The sequence below is a fragment of the Filicampus tigris genome, chromosome 6 (genome assembly GCF_054856515.1).
Source record: "Filicampus tigris isolate MCC_2025a chromosome 6, RoL_Ftig_1.0, whole genome shotgun sequence".
Taxonomy (NCBI): domain Eukaryota; kingdom Metazoa; phylum Chordata; class Actinopteri; order Syngnathiformes; family Syngnathidae; genus Filicampus; species Filicampus tigris.
In genome coordinates, this window is record NC_141222.1 from 22,203,939 (window position 1) to 22,223,209 (window position 19,271).

The following is a 19,271-nucleotide window of genomic DNA, read 5'->3' on the forward strand; positions in this document are numbered from 1 at the left end:
TGCTTTCTGGAGGCGAACACTACTCCAACTGTGCTTTTAGTTACATCAGCCATTTCATGATGTTTTAATTGAGCTGTTTTTTTTGTTTTTTTTTTTATTCCTGTTACTCATTTAATAACACTGGTCAACACATTTTTCAAAATGTTTTAAATCAGAGAGGCAAGTTAAATTACTAGCCGATTTGGAATCTGCCCTTGTTTTTTTTCCTCTAGCACCACAGGTTTTCATAATAGTAATAATATTGTCGCAACAATAATGTAATATAGTAATATAGTAGTATTTATGAATGAATGTTAGGTTGAGCGACCGTCGATTTTTTTTCCTGAAATATAGTTATAAAATATAGCACATCTAAACTTCTATCGGCCAATTAAAAAAAAAAAAAATAAATAAAACTAGCAAAAATCTGATGTGCTAGAAAAAAGTATTTAGGGACACATAAAGCCCTATCTGATTATAATTGGCTGAAGGGTTCATTTGTATATTTAAAAAAACAACAACAATTTGCATCCAGTTTGAATTTTTACTATTAACGTATGTTAGCTGTAATGTAATTATATATTATAAAAAGAAAGACTAAAATATGTTTACATGATTCAATTAACATTTTATAAACATTAAAACCAATTATAATACTTTTTGTCTGATGTACGAGTGAGCTTTTCATAAGTATATTTTTAAATATTTATTTTATATTGGGCGAGGGTGAGCATCTTCGAGGAAAACGCTTTTTCGGGAATTTTTTGGGTTAAAGTCATGGGCGTGCAATTGTATTGCAATCAATATTTTTTAAAGGGTTCTTTTACCATCCTCCCAGCCATTCATTTTGCAATTCAAAGTGCTTTACATGGATAAGATGAAGGTAAATGATTGAAGTCTGACTCGGCGTCTTCCTTGCCGTGTTGCTGGTCGCCATGTTTGCCTTCCCACGTAGCGGGTGTGCACATACAGAAAGTGAAAGTAAAATGAAAGTAGCGGGCGGGAATTTCTGCAAGCGTTCGGTCAGTAGTGAGCCCACAAAGAAAAGCGAGTCTACTCTGCGGCGTTCCTGTGGAGGGGAGAGCAGAGTGTCGTCGTCCGTCGTACGCTGCCTTACGTCCACTTAAACAAGCGCCCATCGGCGACCATGCTTTAGGTGAGTCAACGTGTTCACTTACTTTGAGTTAGACCATTTATGCTCACGTCACGTGTGTATTGTGTTCGCTTTAAGGAGGAAAAAAAACAAACCAGAACTTTAAGGTAATCAAACGATCCCTCTGCGCTTATTGGCGGCAGCACTTTCACTACGTGTTTGACACTGCCATCTCATAAGAATAATCAGAAAGATTCATTGTTATGATTAAACCAGAGGTTCTCAAAGTTTTGGGGTCCAGGGATTACCATAGGGTGGGAAGATTTTTTTTCTGTATGACCCCTTCATATCCCTATAGTGCTAGTCAAGCATCAACATGCAGTGTAACCCATGAATTGCAGTACTATTTACCTTTGAATTTTAACCACATTCAATTAAATTAATTCAATATTTGTCCATCGTTGTGGTTAGCACATCTGCCACAAAGTTTTGTGGTTGGGTGTTCGAATCCAGTCTCCAAGCTTCCCGTGTGGAGTTTGCATGTTCTCTCTGGGTACGGTGCTCTGGCTTCCCACATCCCAAAAACATGCTTCATGGAAGACTCTAAATCACATGTGTCAAACTCAAGTGCTGGGGGCTACATTTGAAATTGTGTGTCTGCTATGTTTTTTGCTACATTGATTTGCTCTTTTCATTTTGGTAGAAAGTCTGCAGGCTACCAAGATTGAACAAATATTACACACATTTTCCCCAACACATCCCTCTTTAACATAAATTCAACAATGTGTGTATACTGTACTGAAATATTTGGTTGCCACTATATTATCGTAAATATCGGCCTTGTTTGGTTGCAATGGAACTGTTGCCCTTGTATTTATTTATTTATGTTTTGTTGATGTGACTGCTGACAAAAGCAGCGGATTAAATTATGAAGTGTGTTATACTCTCAATATTATCTGTTCATCTTTAGTCAAATGCTTCAGAACTCATTGGACAGCACTTCACTGTGCAGATGGACAGTGACCTGAGGCATACCAAAGAGCTTTTAAATCGAAAAAGCGCAATGTTATGCAATGGCTAAGTCCGTCACCTGACCGGAATCCGATTGAGCATGCCTTTCAAATTTCAGGTTGTATTTGACTGCAAGGTATTCGCAAGTAGCAATGACCCACCAGTGACTGCAAAGACGATCATTTCTATTGAAAATGGCTGGACGGATTTATCCATGGTTGCTATCTGGCTTTTACTGCTTCCACTAACAACATGGCTGCTAACAGAGAAGCTCGTTGGCCAATTTCATTATATTTAGCGAATTTCCCGACTAGTCTTGTGACTACTTGTAAAAAAAAAAAAAAAAAAAAAAAAAAAAAGCGACAAGCTTGTTTAAGAAACATACAACATGTGTGGATTCATCATCAATGTGTGTCATTGTTTTCTACATGACGAGAAAGGAGCCCGCAAGGCAATCACAGTCAGTGACACGCTGAACATTGCCAAGGACAGTGGTGCTGTAGCGGTGATTTAGCCACATGTTGGAAACTTTTGACCCGAGGTGTGTGCTTTCAAGATGCAATTATTTTGTGGCGTTAACCTTGCCGCACCTGCACAATACATGAGAAATAGCGTGAGAGAAGGAGTAAGTGGTTTAGCTACTCTTATTACATTTTTACTCTGATTGCTAAAGGATGTGGGCGTCACGTTATCATAAAATGTTAATGTCAAGTAGGGAACTGCAAAACAATTATCGGGCAAATGGCCCCTAGGAAGCCAAGTTGTCTCCATTGCGTAATGCTAATATTGAATGCACAAGCTAGCAAAACAAATAGACGTATTGGTCACCACTCCCCTCGCCCCAACTCCATTCACCACTTCAAAGCTTGCAGTCACAAGATTTGACTTCAGACTTTTTGTTGGACTTTCGAGGTCTACTTGCCAGAACATTTCCATCACTCAAAAAAAACATTGAGACATTCCTGATTAGCGCAGTTCAGGAAACTTACTTGCTACTCTCTTCCTGTAGGCTAAATAAACTGTTCTTCTAAACAGTCTGTAACTCATCGTGAGACAAAGAACATTGTATGACCCTTGTTAAGTAAACATGTTTAATAAAGTGTGTTTAATATGGTTTCTTTTTCCATTCTGTAGTTAATAAGCTGCTCAACAGGTTTAATAAGTAATCCTTTCACCATTAGCGCAATCATACCGTATCTAGTCCACAGTAGAATGTGTCTGAACACGACTGAATCATTATTTGCAACCTCCTAGTGTGAAATCATACCTATGCAATGCCATAGAAACGTCGCTCTGTAAAGAACTGGTTTATAGAGAAAAAATTTTCTGGATTATAGTTGAGGAGGTACTGGATATTAAATGGAAAGTTTTTTCTTTCCTGTCTCACAAACGTATTTTTTTAAAAGGTTCTTTAAAAGGTGAACTTTAGCCTTTTGGGAGCTAATTGTATTCGTGGCAAGTCTTGGCTCCAAGTGCATCATCATTTTAGGACAGCGAAAGAGAAAGCAAAATAAAATCCACATGGATATTTTTTCATCGCAGCCCAACAACAAACTCACGATTCTCAATGATCAGTTTTCAAATGCAAGCCTATATTTACTTCAAAATAAAATTCATCTAAAGACAATACATCTCATTCCGTGTTGTCGTTTGTGTTGTAAATGTAAACTGCGGTGGCATAAATGATCTTCAGTGTCCTCGGCTAAGACCTCATGTGTGAAGAGAGACTTCAGTTTGAATAAACAAAGAACAATCTGCTGCGGTGAATTAAAAATACCAGTATGACAGGAGGGTGAAATATTTGAGATTTTGTAATTAGGTGGGTACGTTTTTAAAGTTGCAATTTGACAAAAATAGTTGTTCAAATACAGCGGGAAAAAGGTTGCGATTGTACAAGAAAAAAAACGTACTATGTGAAAAGCCTCAAATTATACAGAAGTGAAATTGTCACATTATAGGACAAAAAGTCATTTTGTTGTCAAGTCAAGTGTGTTGTGGCTCCAAAAAGTCTACACAACCTTGCTAGATTCGTGTGATCTAACATGACTGTTTCAAAACCTTTTTCATCTTTAATGTCACCCTTGACCTGCAAAACAGTGGTAATCTAGTATATGTTAATACTGCTCATTCGTACCACCATGAGCGCACGTCCAGCACAATAATTAATCTGGCCGTGCTGAACGTGCGCTCCCTTTTAAACAAAACTTTTATCATAAACGACCTGATTTTAGACAATAATTTACATGGTATACTTTTGTCTGAGACATGGCTTGGTACAGATGCTCCAGTTGCTCTCAACGAGGCTTGCCCACCGAATTTTAACTTTTTATTTTCTACAAGGGATGGCAAAAGAGGAGGCGGGACTGCATCAATTTTTATTAATACTCTTTTATCAAAGGAGATCATTTTTAGCAGCTATTTATCGTTTGAACACCATGCCTTTGTTTTTAGCAGTCCCCCTATTCTCTGCATTACCGTCTATAGACCTCCCCATCATTCCACTTCTTTTATTACAGAATTTTCAGAATTCTTATCCATTTTATATTCCAGTTATAACAGAATATTAATAACTGGCGATTTTAATATACACATGGACAACATCTCGGACCCACTATCCAGAGATTTTTCAAACCTTTTAAACTGCTTGGATTTTAAACAGCACGTCTTGCAGCCAACTCACAACAGAGGACACACCCTGGATTTGGTTATAACCTATGGCTTGTCTGCTGGTGTGTCCTCTGTTGTTGACTTGGCAGTGTCAGACCACTACTGTGTCTATTTTAACATCGCCAGTTTTAACCATCTAGCAGTCCCGGTCAGAACAGTGAAGAAACGCTACCTATCTTCTGAGGTGGCAGCAAATTTTATCGAGATCTTAAAAAACACTCCTGCTGACATTTTACCTGCACCCTGTGATCTTATTGTTGACAATTTTAACCTACATCTTAAATCATCATTAGATTCAGTAGCTCCACTTTTAATTAAAACAACAAAAACAAAGACTGTACCCCCGTGGAGAAACAATGCTATCAAAATATCAAAGAGAAAATGCAGGAGTGCAGAGAGGAGGTGGAGAAAAAGTAAACTTACAGTACACTATGAAATTTTATGCGAACAACTGAAATCTTACAATAAAACAGTAAAACTGGCAAGATCTTCCTATTTCTCAAACCTCATTACAGTCAATAAAAACAACCCCAGGGTTCTCTTCTCCACCTTTGAACTTTTAACTAGTTCTGATTTTAATAAGTCCCCACAGAGACCAACAGATGCTCTCTGTGAGGACTTTGCAGACCACTTCAGAAGTAAAATCGATGACATAAGATCCAGTCTTTTAGCCCGTCAAAACACAAGTTTTAATAAACCCGGACAATCATATTTACATGAGGAAACACTGGAAAGTTTTGCCCTGGTTGATGCAAGGACACTTGTTCGAGTTTTCTCCCAGGTAAACCCAACAACCTGCCTTTTGGATCCAATTCCCACATTTCTTTTTAAGACATTTTATGGATTTTTTGAAGAACAAATTTTAAATATAGTCAATTGCTCTCTTCAGACAGGCGTCTTCCCAGCTGCCTTTAAAACGGCGGTGGTGAAGCCCCTTCTGAAGAAGAGCGGTTCTGACCCGAGCGTTTTTAATAACTACAGACCCGTATCCAACTTACCGTTTTTAAGTAAGATTTTAGAAAAACTGGTTTTCATCCAGTTGAATCATTTTTTAAATACAAATAATATTTTGGAGAAATATCAATCTGGTTTTAGGATGAACCACAGTACGGAGACTGCTCTTTTAAGGATCTTAAATGATATTAGGTGCACTGCAGACGTGAGAAAACTCACAGTCTTGGTGCTACTGGATCTAAGCGCTGCTTTTGATACAGTAGATCACCAAATTTTATTAAATAGACTTAAAAATCTAGTGGGCATCTCTGGTACTGTTTTTGACTGGTTTTATTCCTATCTCACAGACCGATATTTCTTTGTAAGTATGGATACTTGTTCCTCTAAAACTCATGAAATTAAATGTGGGGTTCCTCAAGGTTCGATTTTAGGCCCCTTACTTTTTAATCTTTATATGCTTCCCCTCGGGGATGTCATCAGGGGACACGGCATCAGCTTTCACAGCTATGCTGATGACACGCAGCTGTATATTGCCGTGTCTCCTGATGACACAGGACCCATTGATACCCTTTTAAATTGCATTTTAGATATCAAGTCATGGATGGCAGATAATTTCCTACAGCTCAATGAGGACAAGACTGAGGTCTTAGTTATCGGTCCCGAAGGTCAGAGAGAGAAGCTTTTACCAAAACTACACATTTTTAATCCCTCACACTGTGTGAAGAACCTTGGCGTCATTTTTGACTCTGAGCTCAGTTTTATTCCTCATATTAAAAATGTAACCAAGATTGGTTTTTATCACCTTAAGAATATCGCCAGAGTCCGCCCGTTTCTCTCTCAGGCTAACACGGAAGTGCTGATGCATGCCTTTATTTCCTGTCGTTTAGATTACTGTAATGCCCTGCTCTCTGGCCTCCCGAAAAAGAGCATTTCACCACTGCAACTACTGCAGAATTCAGCCGCTCGGGTGCTGACGAGAACCAGAGGGCGGGAGCACATTACGCCAGTTTTGAAATTGCTGCATTGGCTCCCTGTGTGTTTCAGGATCGATTTTAAAGTACTTTTATTAGTTTATAAATGTGTTAATGGTCTTGGGCCATCTTATTTATCTGATTTGCTTTTATCATACCAGCCCTCGCGGATCCTGAGGTCCTCTGGCGCCGGCCTTTTATTTATTCCAAGGGTGAGGACCAAAATGCATGGCGAGGCTGCATTCAGCCGTTTTGGTCCTCACCTTTGGAATAGCCTGCCAGAGGATGTCAGGTCTGCAGAGACTGTTGATATTTTTAAGAGGAAGCTCAAGACACACCTTTTTAGTTTGGCTTTCAACAACTTTTAAATAATTTATCTTTTCTTTTGATTGAAGATAATTCTATGTTTTGCTTTGAATGTTTTAAAGCACTTTGAGTTGCATTTTTGTGTATGAAAAGTGCTATATAAATAAAATGTGATTGATTGATTGATTGATTGAAAACTTAATTGCAAAAAAAGAAATTTTTTTTGAAAGAGGAAGATTATCTCATTTGTTTATTGTACTTCTTACGAAAATACATTTTTATTAGTTATGTGCAAGATAAAGGTCACATGAATGGTTGGTCTCCTTTTTTTTCACAAAAACCTGGCATTTGAACAGGGGTGTGTAGACTTTTTTTATATCCACTGTAGGTTATATTACAAGGAAAAAACATTAACATGTAATGTGTAATTTTACATTTAAAACTCTGAAAAGCCAAACATTAAAGTTGTAATACACAAGGGAAACAAATCATCATGCTGTTTGTTAGGTTATTTTTTTTCAATAAAATGTTAAGCGTAACCCTTATGCTCCCTTGTAGAATGCAAAGAAGCCACCGTGACTGAGTGAAGTGCGTAAATTGCAACTGAAATGGTTGCAAAAAATTGCAAATAAATCTACTGAGATTCATATACTGTTATATTTGTATTATTGGGAGCAGGGCCAAATGTGAGGGCTGGTCAAATTCCTGTCCACTTCTGATAAAATCCCTCATTTCCCTGTCTGAATGAGTATATATAATGAGTGTGGTTCAGAAAAGAAAAGTGAAAACATAGATCACGATCAGATTGTACAAATGCTTAGAATAGCTGTGCGCGGCCTCTTTTGGATCCAGTCAAGCTACAAAAGAGCAGGCACAAACTGAACTGTGGTTACAAATTCCACCCCAGAGCCCAAGCAAGAAAGAAAGAAAACTGGAAACTAACATGCTGTCAGAAGACAACAATCAAGTCTACTGGAGATAAAAGAATGGTTATGCTTCTCCTGATCTGCTTGGAGCATTCAATCTGGAGATGTTTTGCAACTTCTAAAAGGTTGTTTTATTGAATGACCTGATAAGACTGCTGATTTGATTTGGTAAGTCAGTTCTGAATTTATCAGCACATCAAGGTTTTGGACTTTTTTTTTTTTTTTTTTTTAAAGACAGTGACCCTAAGTGTTTACTAAAAGCGTTCCTCTTTTCTTTTATTGCAGAAAACATTTACCTCAGTTTTGTTTTGGTTTAGAGGAAGGACATTTGGGTTCATCCAGTCGTTCATTCGCTTTCGACCACATATGTCAAAGTCAAGTCACAGCCGGGGTGGGTAGCAGAAGTGATCGGGTCCTTCGCGCCTACTGATGACGTCACGCTTTAAAATATATTGTAGCGTCTTCCAAGAACACTATTTGGGCCGCAGCCGACGCCAATACAGTACGACAACCGTTCAGTCAAGCTCTCCTCTTCGTCCTCCGCTACTCTCGCTCGCATGCCCTCCCATCAAGCGGAGCCGCACGATGCATTCATTAACCTCGGAAACAACACAACTTGGCAAGGCAGAAATTCGACCACAGCACAGATAACCCAATTCGTTACACTATTTCTGTAATATATTTCTTTGCATCTATGTTTGCCACCCTCTGGCCGTTGTTATAACGAACATTACCGCTACTTTTGCGAGGATCGTCCTTCGGTCGTCTACGTGCCGACTCGAGACTTGACGTCACTTTTCGTGGCTTTCAGAATCGGATTGTGGTGAAAAGTTATTTGGAGTAAAACACGCTTTATTAAGAAATACTTCACGTTAGATACCTCACGTTGTTTTGTTATTAGTAATCGTCGGCATTTGATAAATTCATTGAGTTTCGATGTAGTGCTGACATGTCCCACACTGTGAGCATTGAACGGTCCTCGAGCGCTAAGTGTTGATAGCGAGGGACGTGGTTCCTTTTCGTTTTCCTCCTTCGACACAGCGAGCTAGTAGTTTGTTCGTGCCAGCAAACTCAGTAGTTGCAGATTTCCCGTGTCTCACCACGTTTGTTGTTGTGTGTAAATGTTAAAAGGTGAGTATAATCATTTATGTTTGTGTCAGGTAACTGCTGTACATAATAGCCTGGATATGTTCACGTGAGTGATGTCACGTTGATGAACACTAGTTAATTATTTCGGCTAGTATGCTAACTATTCTAGTGATGAAACGTGTGAATGTGTATTGTTTGGCTGTTTAATTGCTTAATACAGTGAATTGTAACATTTAGGCATATTGCTAACTGATGGATATGCATTGGATGATGTTGCTAGGTTATTCTTTGTATGTGTTGTTGCAGACCACAATAAATAGATGTGTCAAGTGGAAAACGGGCCTGTGTTTTCTGACAGGATCACCCACGTTCATACCTTGCCACTCTAAAATAGAGTCAGCTGGAGACATCATACCAATCATATGATCCTCTCCGTTTTACTTCACACTATGTACAGTTCATACAATCTTGCTGCCCGAGTCAACCAGGAAATTTTTTCCAGTTTGGCTGGAGAAACGCAAACGAAAGTGACGCACGAGCTGCCTCACAAAAGTAGTTTTCAATGTAAAAAAACTTCAATGAAGATTCTATCAGTCCGGCCCTTGGCTTGTCGCAAGTTTTTTTACTCAGCCCTCCGTCCATTTGACTTTGACTCTACTGCTGTCATTTGGGGAGATTGATAGATATACCTGTGTGTCATCTGCGTAGCCAACATTCGCGTTCTGAAGAATTGCCCAAGGATGGCATGTAAAGACTGAAAAAAAAGGGGTCGATGAACTAACCCTTGAGGGACCCCACATGACCTTTGCTGCTGATTTGGTTTTGCGTTAAGTACCAGTACCTTATCTTCATCTGTAGCCAGCACTTGTTCGGCTGAATACATACAGTAACTGACTAACAGCTAAGTAAGTTCCAAAGAGGATTGCGCAATCCTTCATTTCAACCTGTTGACATCAATTTGTAGATGGCTTGAAAAGAAATGACTTCTCCCATGTCCATTTGCAGGTAAACGACAATGGCCTCAGTTGGATTCTTGTTGTGGCTGCTGACGGGGGTGTGCATTAGTGGGAAACATACACATGACGGTAAGTTGTACTATTGTTATACATACATCTGACGCCGTTCCTCTTTTTAGAAGCAATTCAATTTTAGCTCTCGCTATGGCTAAAATCATCATTCGAGAGTGAAGACATTTACCATGATTTCTCAATTACTTTGTCTTGGTCAAATGACATGGACGGGTTTGTCTACTAGTCTTTTTGCTTGGTCGTCTTTTGCTACCCAGAAGTACAGTGCTGTGAAATAGCATCTGCCCTCTTCCCAAAAGATAACCCAAGTAAACTTTAAATGCAGTTTTTAATTGGTGATTTTTATTAGTCAGGAAAAAAAAATATTCAAAGCAACATGGCCTAGTGTTGAAAAAGTAATTTGACGTCCTTTTTAAATCATTCATTGAACCAACCGTCAGTGGCTGGCCTACAGAAATGACCCCAAGAGCACACGTACGACTCATGCAGGAGATTACAAATGAACCCAAGACAAGATCTCAAGAACTGTCGGCGTCCCTCGCCGCAGTTAAGGTCAATAATTCATGACTAAACAATCAGAATCAGAATGATCTTTATTGGCCAAGTAAAATTAGGCAAATATGTAAAAACACAGTTAAGAAGGAAGAGACTGGGGGGAAAAAAATACATCCATGGCAGAGTTCCTTAGAGAAAACCAATGCTGACCAAAAAGAACGTAAAGGCTCGCCTTACTTTTCAAAGAAGTATCTGAATGATTCCCAAGGTATCTGGGAGAATATTCTATGGACTGATGAGATAAAAGTTGAACTCTTTATAAGGTGTGTATTGTTACATCTGGCATGAATGGAACACAGCATTTTAGAAAAACAGCATCATACCAAAAGCCAAACGTGGTGGTGGTAATGGTCAGGGGCTGCTTTGCTCATTCAGGACCTGGATGACTTGCTGGTATTGATGGAACCATGGATTCTGCTCTGTACCACAAAATCTTAATGGAGAATATTCCCTCCTCATTTCGTGACCTCAATGTGAAGCGCACTTGGTTCATGAAGCATGACAACGATCCAAAACACACCAGCGAGTCAACTCCTGATTGACTTCAAAACGGGAAAAAAAAAACCCACAAAATAAACGTTTTCGGAGCGGCCTCGTCAAAGTCCGGACTTGAAGCCGATTGAAATGCTCTGGCGCATGACCTTAAAAAAGGCCGTTCATTCTTGGAAACCCTTCAGTGTTGTTGAATTCAAACACGTCTGCAGGGAAGAGTTTGACAAAATATCCTCACGGAGATGTGAAAGACTCATTGCCAGTTATAGTAAATGCTTAATTTCAGTCGTTGCTGCGAAGCATGGCCCAACCAGTTATTAGGTTTAGCAGGCAAGTACCTATTTTCCTTTTTTTTTTCTCTCCTTTATATTTAAAATCACCAATTCATTTAAATTTGACTTGAGTTATCATTGCCCGATATTTTGATTGTTTGATGACCTTTAAACAATAAAGTGGGGAAACCATGCAAAAAAAAAAATAAGAATTTGAGAAGAGTGCAAATACGCCTTCATGTGTGTGATTTCATGAAATGTCCGATTTTTTTTTTTTTTTTTCCACAGGTTTCATAAAGGTGGACTGTAAGAAGGAGAACTTGGGTCGGTACGGTCAACCGTCTGTGTTGGAATGCGTGATCAGGACGTCACGGGAGGTGAAAGATCTCAGTCTGGACACCGTTGTTTGGAAGAAAGACGGCGTGGACCTGCTGAAGTTTCACAAGAATTTACTGAAGTCAACGGCGGGCTATTGGTTTGCTGAGCCGTCGTGGAACATCAAGTCCTTGAACGTGTCACTGCTGATCAACAACACCGCCGTTGCCAACCATGGCAACTACTCTTGCATGGTGATGAGTGACAGAGGCTCAGACACCAAGTCAGTCAGCCTTCACGTCTCGGGTGAGAGTCGTGTCATCTCGCGGCCAAGGAAATTCTGTACTTGCCTAATATTTCGCTCCCATTTGAAATAAAATTCCTATGCCTTGTTCTGGGGAAAAACGTTTTTCTCCATGACTTTATTCTTATCAAAAGTATGCCATCTTTCCGGCAATTTATAACTTGTACGTTTTCGACAGCTATAACTGTTTCCAATTATATTCTTAAAGGCTTTTGTAAAAAAAAAAAAAAAAATTTCAATGAGGATTACGACTTATTTCTCATAAATTGCGAATACATTATTATTACGTATTATTTGTTTTGTTTTGTTTTGAATTCACCTACAATTACAACTATGAGCACAATACCAGACCCTTTCGACGGTATCATTATTATAATAGGACTTCTATTTTTTTAACCGATAAGGTCATGACTTTATGTCAAATTACAGCGCTCTGGTCGCACTTCAACTTAATTTTGCAAAATTCATACTATGGCAAGCTGTTTTGGCGAAATTACAGCTTTTTTTGTGAATACAAACCGCATGTTTTTTTCTTATTACATATTTAAACTGGCGTAAATTTGCAAATTTCTTGTAAAATTAAAATTTTCATGTAACATTGACTTTTTGCATTAAGCCACTTAAAAGTACTCAAAAAGTAAAATACAAAACATTTACATATTTTATCATTAAATTTAATTGGTTTTTCTTTTTTTTTTTTTTTTACTAGTAGTATTATGACTTTATGCCCATAAAGTTTTGACAACTTTATTTGGTGAAATTCTGACATTTCTCATAATGTTACAACTTAATTCTTTTAAATTGTTCTTTATTCAATTTTTTTCATTTAAAAAAACTCTTATGATATTGCAATTGAAATAGTAACATTCTGAATTTTATTTGAAAATTAATATTACATTTTTGTGTATTATGTCGACATTTTCTCAAAGCGACTTTGAATATATTATCAATTTTTAATAAAATCATGCTTTTTTTTTTTTTTTACAAATAGTATTATTTATTATACACATTTTCTGTAAAATGATGACTTTCTACACCCCTTATTTTGCAAAATTGTGACTTTGCTCATAATATAATTTTAGGTTTTCAGATCAGATGTTATTCTTTTAAAATCAAGTTATTCTATTAAATTCATGATAAGTAAAGCAAATAACATTGTATTTATTTAAAAATGTATTTTTCTTGTTGTATCACAATCCAATTTTTGTCTAATGTTGCCTTTTTTTTTAAAAACAACTTTGAAGTGAAAGTAATGTTATTGCCTAATAATGAAACTGCAACTTGTGTGTGAGTGTAATTATCCGTTTCACTGTCACTCTCAGCCAAATACAGCAAACCCAGCATCCACAACACCCCGGCAAACGTCACCCCAAACTCACAAGTCACCCTGACGTGCCGCTCGGAAGGCGGTTACCCCAAGGGCCGATTGGGCTGGTTTGCCGGGAAAAAGACGCAGCAGGACGGAAGTTCTGAAACCGTGACCGAGGTGATGCCAAATGGACTTTTCAGCCTGTCCAGCAAGTTGACTGTGCCGCTCAGGCAGGACGCCCCCGAGTACACCTGCGCGGTGTTCAACGCCAGGGGCGGCCAAGACAACGAGGACAGTGTGACAATACTCGACACGAGCCAGGCTAAAGGTAGGCCAGCACCTCTCAAGTAACACAAATATCAACATTTATTTTCAAGCACAATGTACCGAAAAGTAGTGGCAGGTCATGCGTGCTCTATTGGGTTAAGGTCTGGTGATTGACTTGGCCAGTCTAAGACCTTGCACTTTCTCATTTTCCTGTTACATGATGAAGCTTCTCCTGATGTGTTTGGATGAGGGCTGTCAAATATTAACTATGGAGATTCATTTCAATTTTATAATGCACTAAAAAACAAGTTAACTCAGTTTTATTTACTTCCTGTAGCAGCTGACCTCTGCTCACTGTGCGGCCAAACCTGGAGGGGAGTCACTGTCGCAAAGACGGACTTTTACGTAGTTTTACTTTAAAAAGTTGCTCGAAGGCTCATTGGAGAAATCCAAATTTAAGTGCGCACTTTGAAAAGCCAAATTTTAATACCACATTAGTTGTAGGTCTTTGGTGTATTGTTCAACTGCTGTGTTTTATACAATACATACGACTTTATTTTGATAGCGCATTTCATAACAGCTATAGCAAAGCACTTCACATTACAACAACAAAACGGCAATAGTACAACAAGTGAAAGCAATAAATGAAAACACAAAATACCATATACAATAGACACCGGAAAACAGCAGAAAACCTTCCGTCTCACGTCGGATCAAAAGCTGGAAAAGAATCGTATTCAAGGATCAAAGAAAGCTATTCAACAATCTTTGAATCAATATACGTATACTTTAATTTTTTTTCCATATTAATTCCAAGATTTTACTGAAGTAAATGTCGGTTCCAAGCTTTGTAAAAAATTGTAGTTGAAAGATACGATTAATCATGATTAATTATGGAAAATGTTGCGATTAATTAGTTAAAAATGTTTAATCTTTTGACAGGACTAGTTCGGATGCATTTTTCTGTAAATTGCCAGACAAAATGGTTTTGTAGACTTCAGAATTCATTCTGCTGCTATCATCATGAGTTACACCAATCATCACTCGAGATGAGTGCGCCCCTCCACAAGCAGCGTCTATCGAGTGGTTGCCTCTCAACCCGAAGAGGAGAGAGAGGCATGCGACTTGGCTGTCACGCGAGATGTCAGCGGACCTGCACGAGAGCTCAGTTTAGCAACAATCAAATGATTTAATTATGCACATTTTCTTTTGTCTTTGGCTTTTTCTGCGTCCGGATTATTCCAAAACAGGTAACAGCCTGAATTAGGTGTGTTAACAGATAAGGGTGAGAAGACAAGAAGTGTGCTTTTGACTTCAGAGCAAAACAAAGTTGGTGTGGCAGTTAAAGACATGTTGGAACTAGTATTGCCAGAAATGAACCAGGAACCTTTTGTGGAACATTGCAAAAACAACACCCCCCCCCCCCAAATCTGGCAAGGTAGGCTGATTTACGAGTTCATCAGGTTTACAAATCCATCTTGCAAAGTTGCAGCACTGGTGGTTAGTGCAAAATTGAGCGCATCTCTGCATCATAGCAAGTTGGTGCTGCCTTCCATATTTCATATTACTCTACAAGTTGTGATCAGTCAGATTCCTCCTAGGCAGAAAGAAAAAGTGAAAGGATTTTGTTTCTGTTTGACACAGGATTTTTTTTCTTTTTTTTTTCTAGTAATTGTTTGCCGTAACCCGATGCAACAGATGGTTAAATCTGTCATGTGTTGTTTACCTCTCAAGGTTATGGACAGGATCCAAAAGCGAAAGGCTTGGATGTGGCTACTAAAGTAGCAGCACCATTGGTGGTCATCGGGTCGCTGATTGTTGGACTGCTGCTGTTTCGAGCGCTAAGGGAAAAGTGTTCCAAAAGTAAGTACACCACACACAAAGTAGGGCGGAGCGATTGGGAAAAAATGAACGACATTGATATTTTTCCACTCAATATTGTGATTGCGATTTAATATGCGGCTATTTTTTCAAGGTCCTCTTCACATGTACACAAGCGAAAAATTCATCTTCTATTACAATAAATAATATCAGCTTCGGTATAGGTTAGGCTTACGCTAAAAGGTAAATGAATTTTGAATAAGTATGAAATACTGTTTGTTTATATGCTTCATATAGTTGACTTGCTAAACACTTGCGGTCTTTGTCTCTTCGGCGTTCGCTACAACAGCTGCACAAAATCCTGCGAAACGAGCGCGGTGTAAATATAAGTCAGTAAACCAGTCAACAATAATGCAAACAAATTTTCATAATTCATGAAACAATGATGCATTTACATGTGGACTGCACTTCTCAAGTAGTGAATTCATCTAGCACTTGTAAATAAATAAATAATAAGTAAATACATCAAACATAAATTTATACAGTATAAAATAAAAATAGAAAAACAAAGCCTACCGGCCGAAGGATGTGACGCTTTTTTTCCCCTCCCCTTAAAAATTGCAACCCTTGCGCTTTGAACATGGCATTTTACTACTTTCTCATACAATGCAATTTTGTATATTTAACAGCTACAGCTGTAACAAAGCACTTTCGTTACAAAATAGCCATAATACAACAAGTGAAATCAAGACATTAACACAAATGCAACACTTTCTCCCTGGGTTTTGATTTATTCTGTTTGTTTGGTATACATTCTGGTTTGATCCAGTTTACATCTCAAAATGTGGTTATATTCTGAGTAGCATGATGTTCTTTGTGTTTCACCAGAACAGGTTCCTCAATCCGGAACAGATCCAGAGCAAGGTCAGATTGTGCACAGATGTGACTTTTTAAATCAGGGGTGAGCAACTCCCGTCCTCGAGGGCCACTATCCTGAATGTTTTCGATGTTTCCCTCCTCCAACGCACCTGATTCAAACGATCAGCTCATCTGCAAGCTCTGCGGGAACTTGATGACTCGAGTTGCCCACCCCTGCTTTAAGTAAAACAGTTTGGCTTATTCTCACGTGTTCCTCATGTTCTTCAATAAAGGTAGTCCACAGAATCAGCCTTTGGTGAATCCTGAATGCCAGGAGCCCAAGGTGTGAGGTATTTATTACATCTCAATGTCAACTTGGTCACTACACACACACTTTTAATAGCAACTATGACACTTTTAATACTTTTTTTCCCCCTCTTTTTGTTAGGAGACGCTGAAAATGACGTCTTCACACTGACCTACTGACATAAATCACGAGCCAGCATTTCTTTTTCCCCACCTTAACCACCCACTTACTATTAGCGCTCAATAAATTGTGCAAGGTTTAAATGATTGTTCAGCTGAGCCTTGATTTATTAAATCCTTTATTGTAATCTACTGTAAACTGAGGCTGGATGGGTAAAAGAGAACAAGGGTGCTATGTAAGCAATCCGTGGTGTGTGCAGCTGATTGCTGTGCTGAATCATTTTGAAAAATAATCGAATTGCAATTTTTTTCCCCGCCGTCCATATTGCAATGTTTTTATTTTTAATTTTTTAACAACTCTGGTTTAGATGTTTAAAATGACACACAAATCCTAGAACAGTGAACAGACACAATGAAAAAAAAAAAAGGCTCGGATCGATCATGATGTTTTTTGTCTTCATATGTGCACTACTGTTGTAAACATGAGCCTGTGATGAACCTGACCTCTTTTTGTTCATAATTAAAGCACTCTCCATTTTACTCATTTGACAGAGAAAAGATCAATAACCCATACACAAAGAGTCGAAAAAATACTCTGGCTGCTGAGTAAGTTAGAAACCAACGAGAAAATATCAAATCTGAATACGGAAGTTGGAAACATTTATTCTGGCAGCAATGAATAACTTACACATGAAACGTGTGCAGTTAGTGTAGCGCCATTGTTTAGTAGCAGGCAGGAACCTCTTGTGCTTTTGTGTGTGTTCCTGATTTGAATTCTTTCACTTTCTACATAAACAAATTCAGTCACCCCAGATGGTAGACGGATGAAAACAAAAGACTCTCAAACTACTAATTCCTTCTTTACGAACATTTTTTTGTGTGAATCAAAACTCAGCATTTTATATCTAATGTTAACTGTATGTAGCACCTCTTGAAAAGCAAGCAAAATAAAGTACTGCAAGTTTCCGGGTCCAGTATGCATTCCTGACCAGGCAAAAGGTCTGGAATTTCCATGAGCCTATCCCAGCTGTCTTCGGGCAGTTGGCCGGGTACACCCTGAATTGGTTGCCAGCCAATCGCAGGGCACTGCAGAGAAACAATCCAATCTTGTTGTACTTTTTTTTTTAGATTGAAAGCCTTCAAGTGGACTCTTGTGATACCTTGTGCTCCGGTAGCACTCACAAAGTATTAAAAGAAAAATGTAGTCTTTTAGAATCAGATGTTTATTATGGCTCCAATCGAAATGATACTGTGTAAATCTTTACAGCCAGTCCCATAATGCTAACTCATTAAGACCAGAAAGCGGAAGTCAACCCAAACATATATTTTTTAAGAATATGTTCCCAGCAGGCCCACTAGTTGTAACACGGCTTTCTGATTAATATTACATTTGTGGAATATGAGTTAAGCAGCAAAATCCACCTGTTTTTCGCTCTCCCTCGGCGGCCATTTTGTCAATTCTGTCGGCTGAAAATGACATCATAGTTGCTCAGGGCTCAGATAACGACCAATCACGGCTCAGCTTCAGAAAACAGGTGAGCTGTGATTGGTCGTTACCTGAGTAACTGATGTCATTTTCAGTCGACAGAACTGACAAAATGGGTGCCCCGAGAGATGGCTTAAAACGGGTGGATTCATTCCATAAACGCAATATTTATCAGAATGTCTTGTTTCAACTAGTGGGCCTGCATAGAACATATTCTGGAAAAAAATATGTTTGGGTTGACTTCGGCTTTAAACCTTAGTGTGTGTTTGTTTTTTTTGTGTGCGTGTGTGTACGTGTGCGTGCAGGGACGGGCATCATTTTGCCACTCAAACGCACGTACAATACAGCGTTTTATCAGCATGTGCAAAAGTACAGATTCAACTCCAGAATGGTTAATCATTAACTACACATATGGTGATTGCCTGTATTGTTTTGTTTGTATTGTTTTAATGATTTTTTTTTCACTTAGTTTACTGTATTCGTCCATGTTTGTAAATCTTTGATTTTATATGCACAATGCAATGCAAAACTTATGCGACGTATGTATGTTTTTTTTTTAATGTTTTTAAGTAGAACATGTAATGCATGCGTGGAATGAAAAATGTTAATAACAATTTTGTTTAACTCTCTGATTATTTTGTTTATTAAAATGTTTTTCCGGGCAAACATCATCAATGAGTGATTTGTCTTAGTCCTTTTTTTAAAAACAAATTCAGCAACTTGAGACTGCCACCTGGTGTACAATTACCACAACAACATCATGACATTGGAAACCAATGGCAGCGCTGTAAGACTTCATAAAACAAAGTGAAATATCATTTAAACAAAAAATACCAATTGTAGAATTGATCGTAAGAAAAGCAAGACATGTATCAAACTGTAATGAAGTGGGTTTATGGGATACAAGGGAGTCATCGGTGACGTAAGTCGGCGTACTACCCCGTAGTAGTCTCTTCTTATTAACTACATTAATACACAGTAGTAATTACGTAATCGTGGCACTGTCAATGTCTGCTATGTCGCTCAAACCTTAAGTCAGGGGTGTCATTTTTTTGCGGGACACAAATGTCAATGTTAATCACCTCATCATATTATGACATATACATTACATAACAAATTGACGGATAACTACGTTTGGAATT

General features: G+C 38.3%; 1 protein-coding gene across 4 annotated transcripts; it reads left to right on the forward strand.

Annotated features, from left to right (window-relative positions):
• Positions 1-916: 916 nt before the first annotated feature.
• Positions 917-18,800, forward strand: LOC147146272 (CD276 antigen). Of its 4 annotated transcripts, none has more exons than XM_086034341.1 (8): positions 917-1,135; positions 10,002-10,081; positions 11,632-11,964; positions 13,285-13,599; positions 15,273-15,401; positions 16,248-16,283; positions 16,511-16,560; positions 16,666-18,800. In XM_086034341.1, the coding sequence occupies exons 2-8, from the start codon at positions 10,012-10,014 to the stop codon at positions 16,693-16,695; spliced, it is 963 nt and encodes a 320-aa protein (XP_085890467.1). In that variant the 5' UTR covers positions 917-1,135; positions 10,002-10,011; the 3' UTR covers positions 16,696-18,800. The 4 variants fall into 4 exon arrangements, 3 of the variants coding, with proteins under 3 accessions (XP_085890467.1, XP_085890469.1, XP_085890468.1); XM_086034343.1 differs by having other exon boundaries at positions 16,253-16,283; XR_015087262.1 differs by having other exon boundaries at positions 918-1,135; positions 16,253-16,283; positions 16,511-16,567.
• The last annotated feature ends 471 nt before the right edge of the window (positions 18,801-19,271 follow it).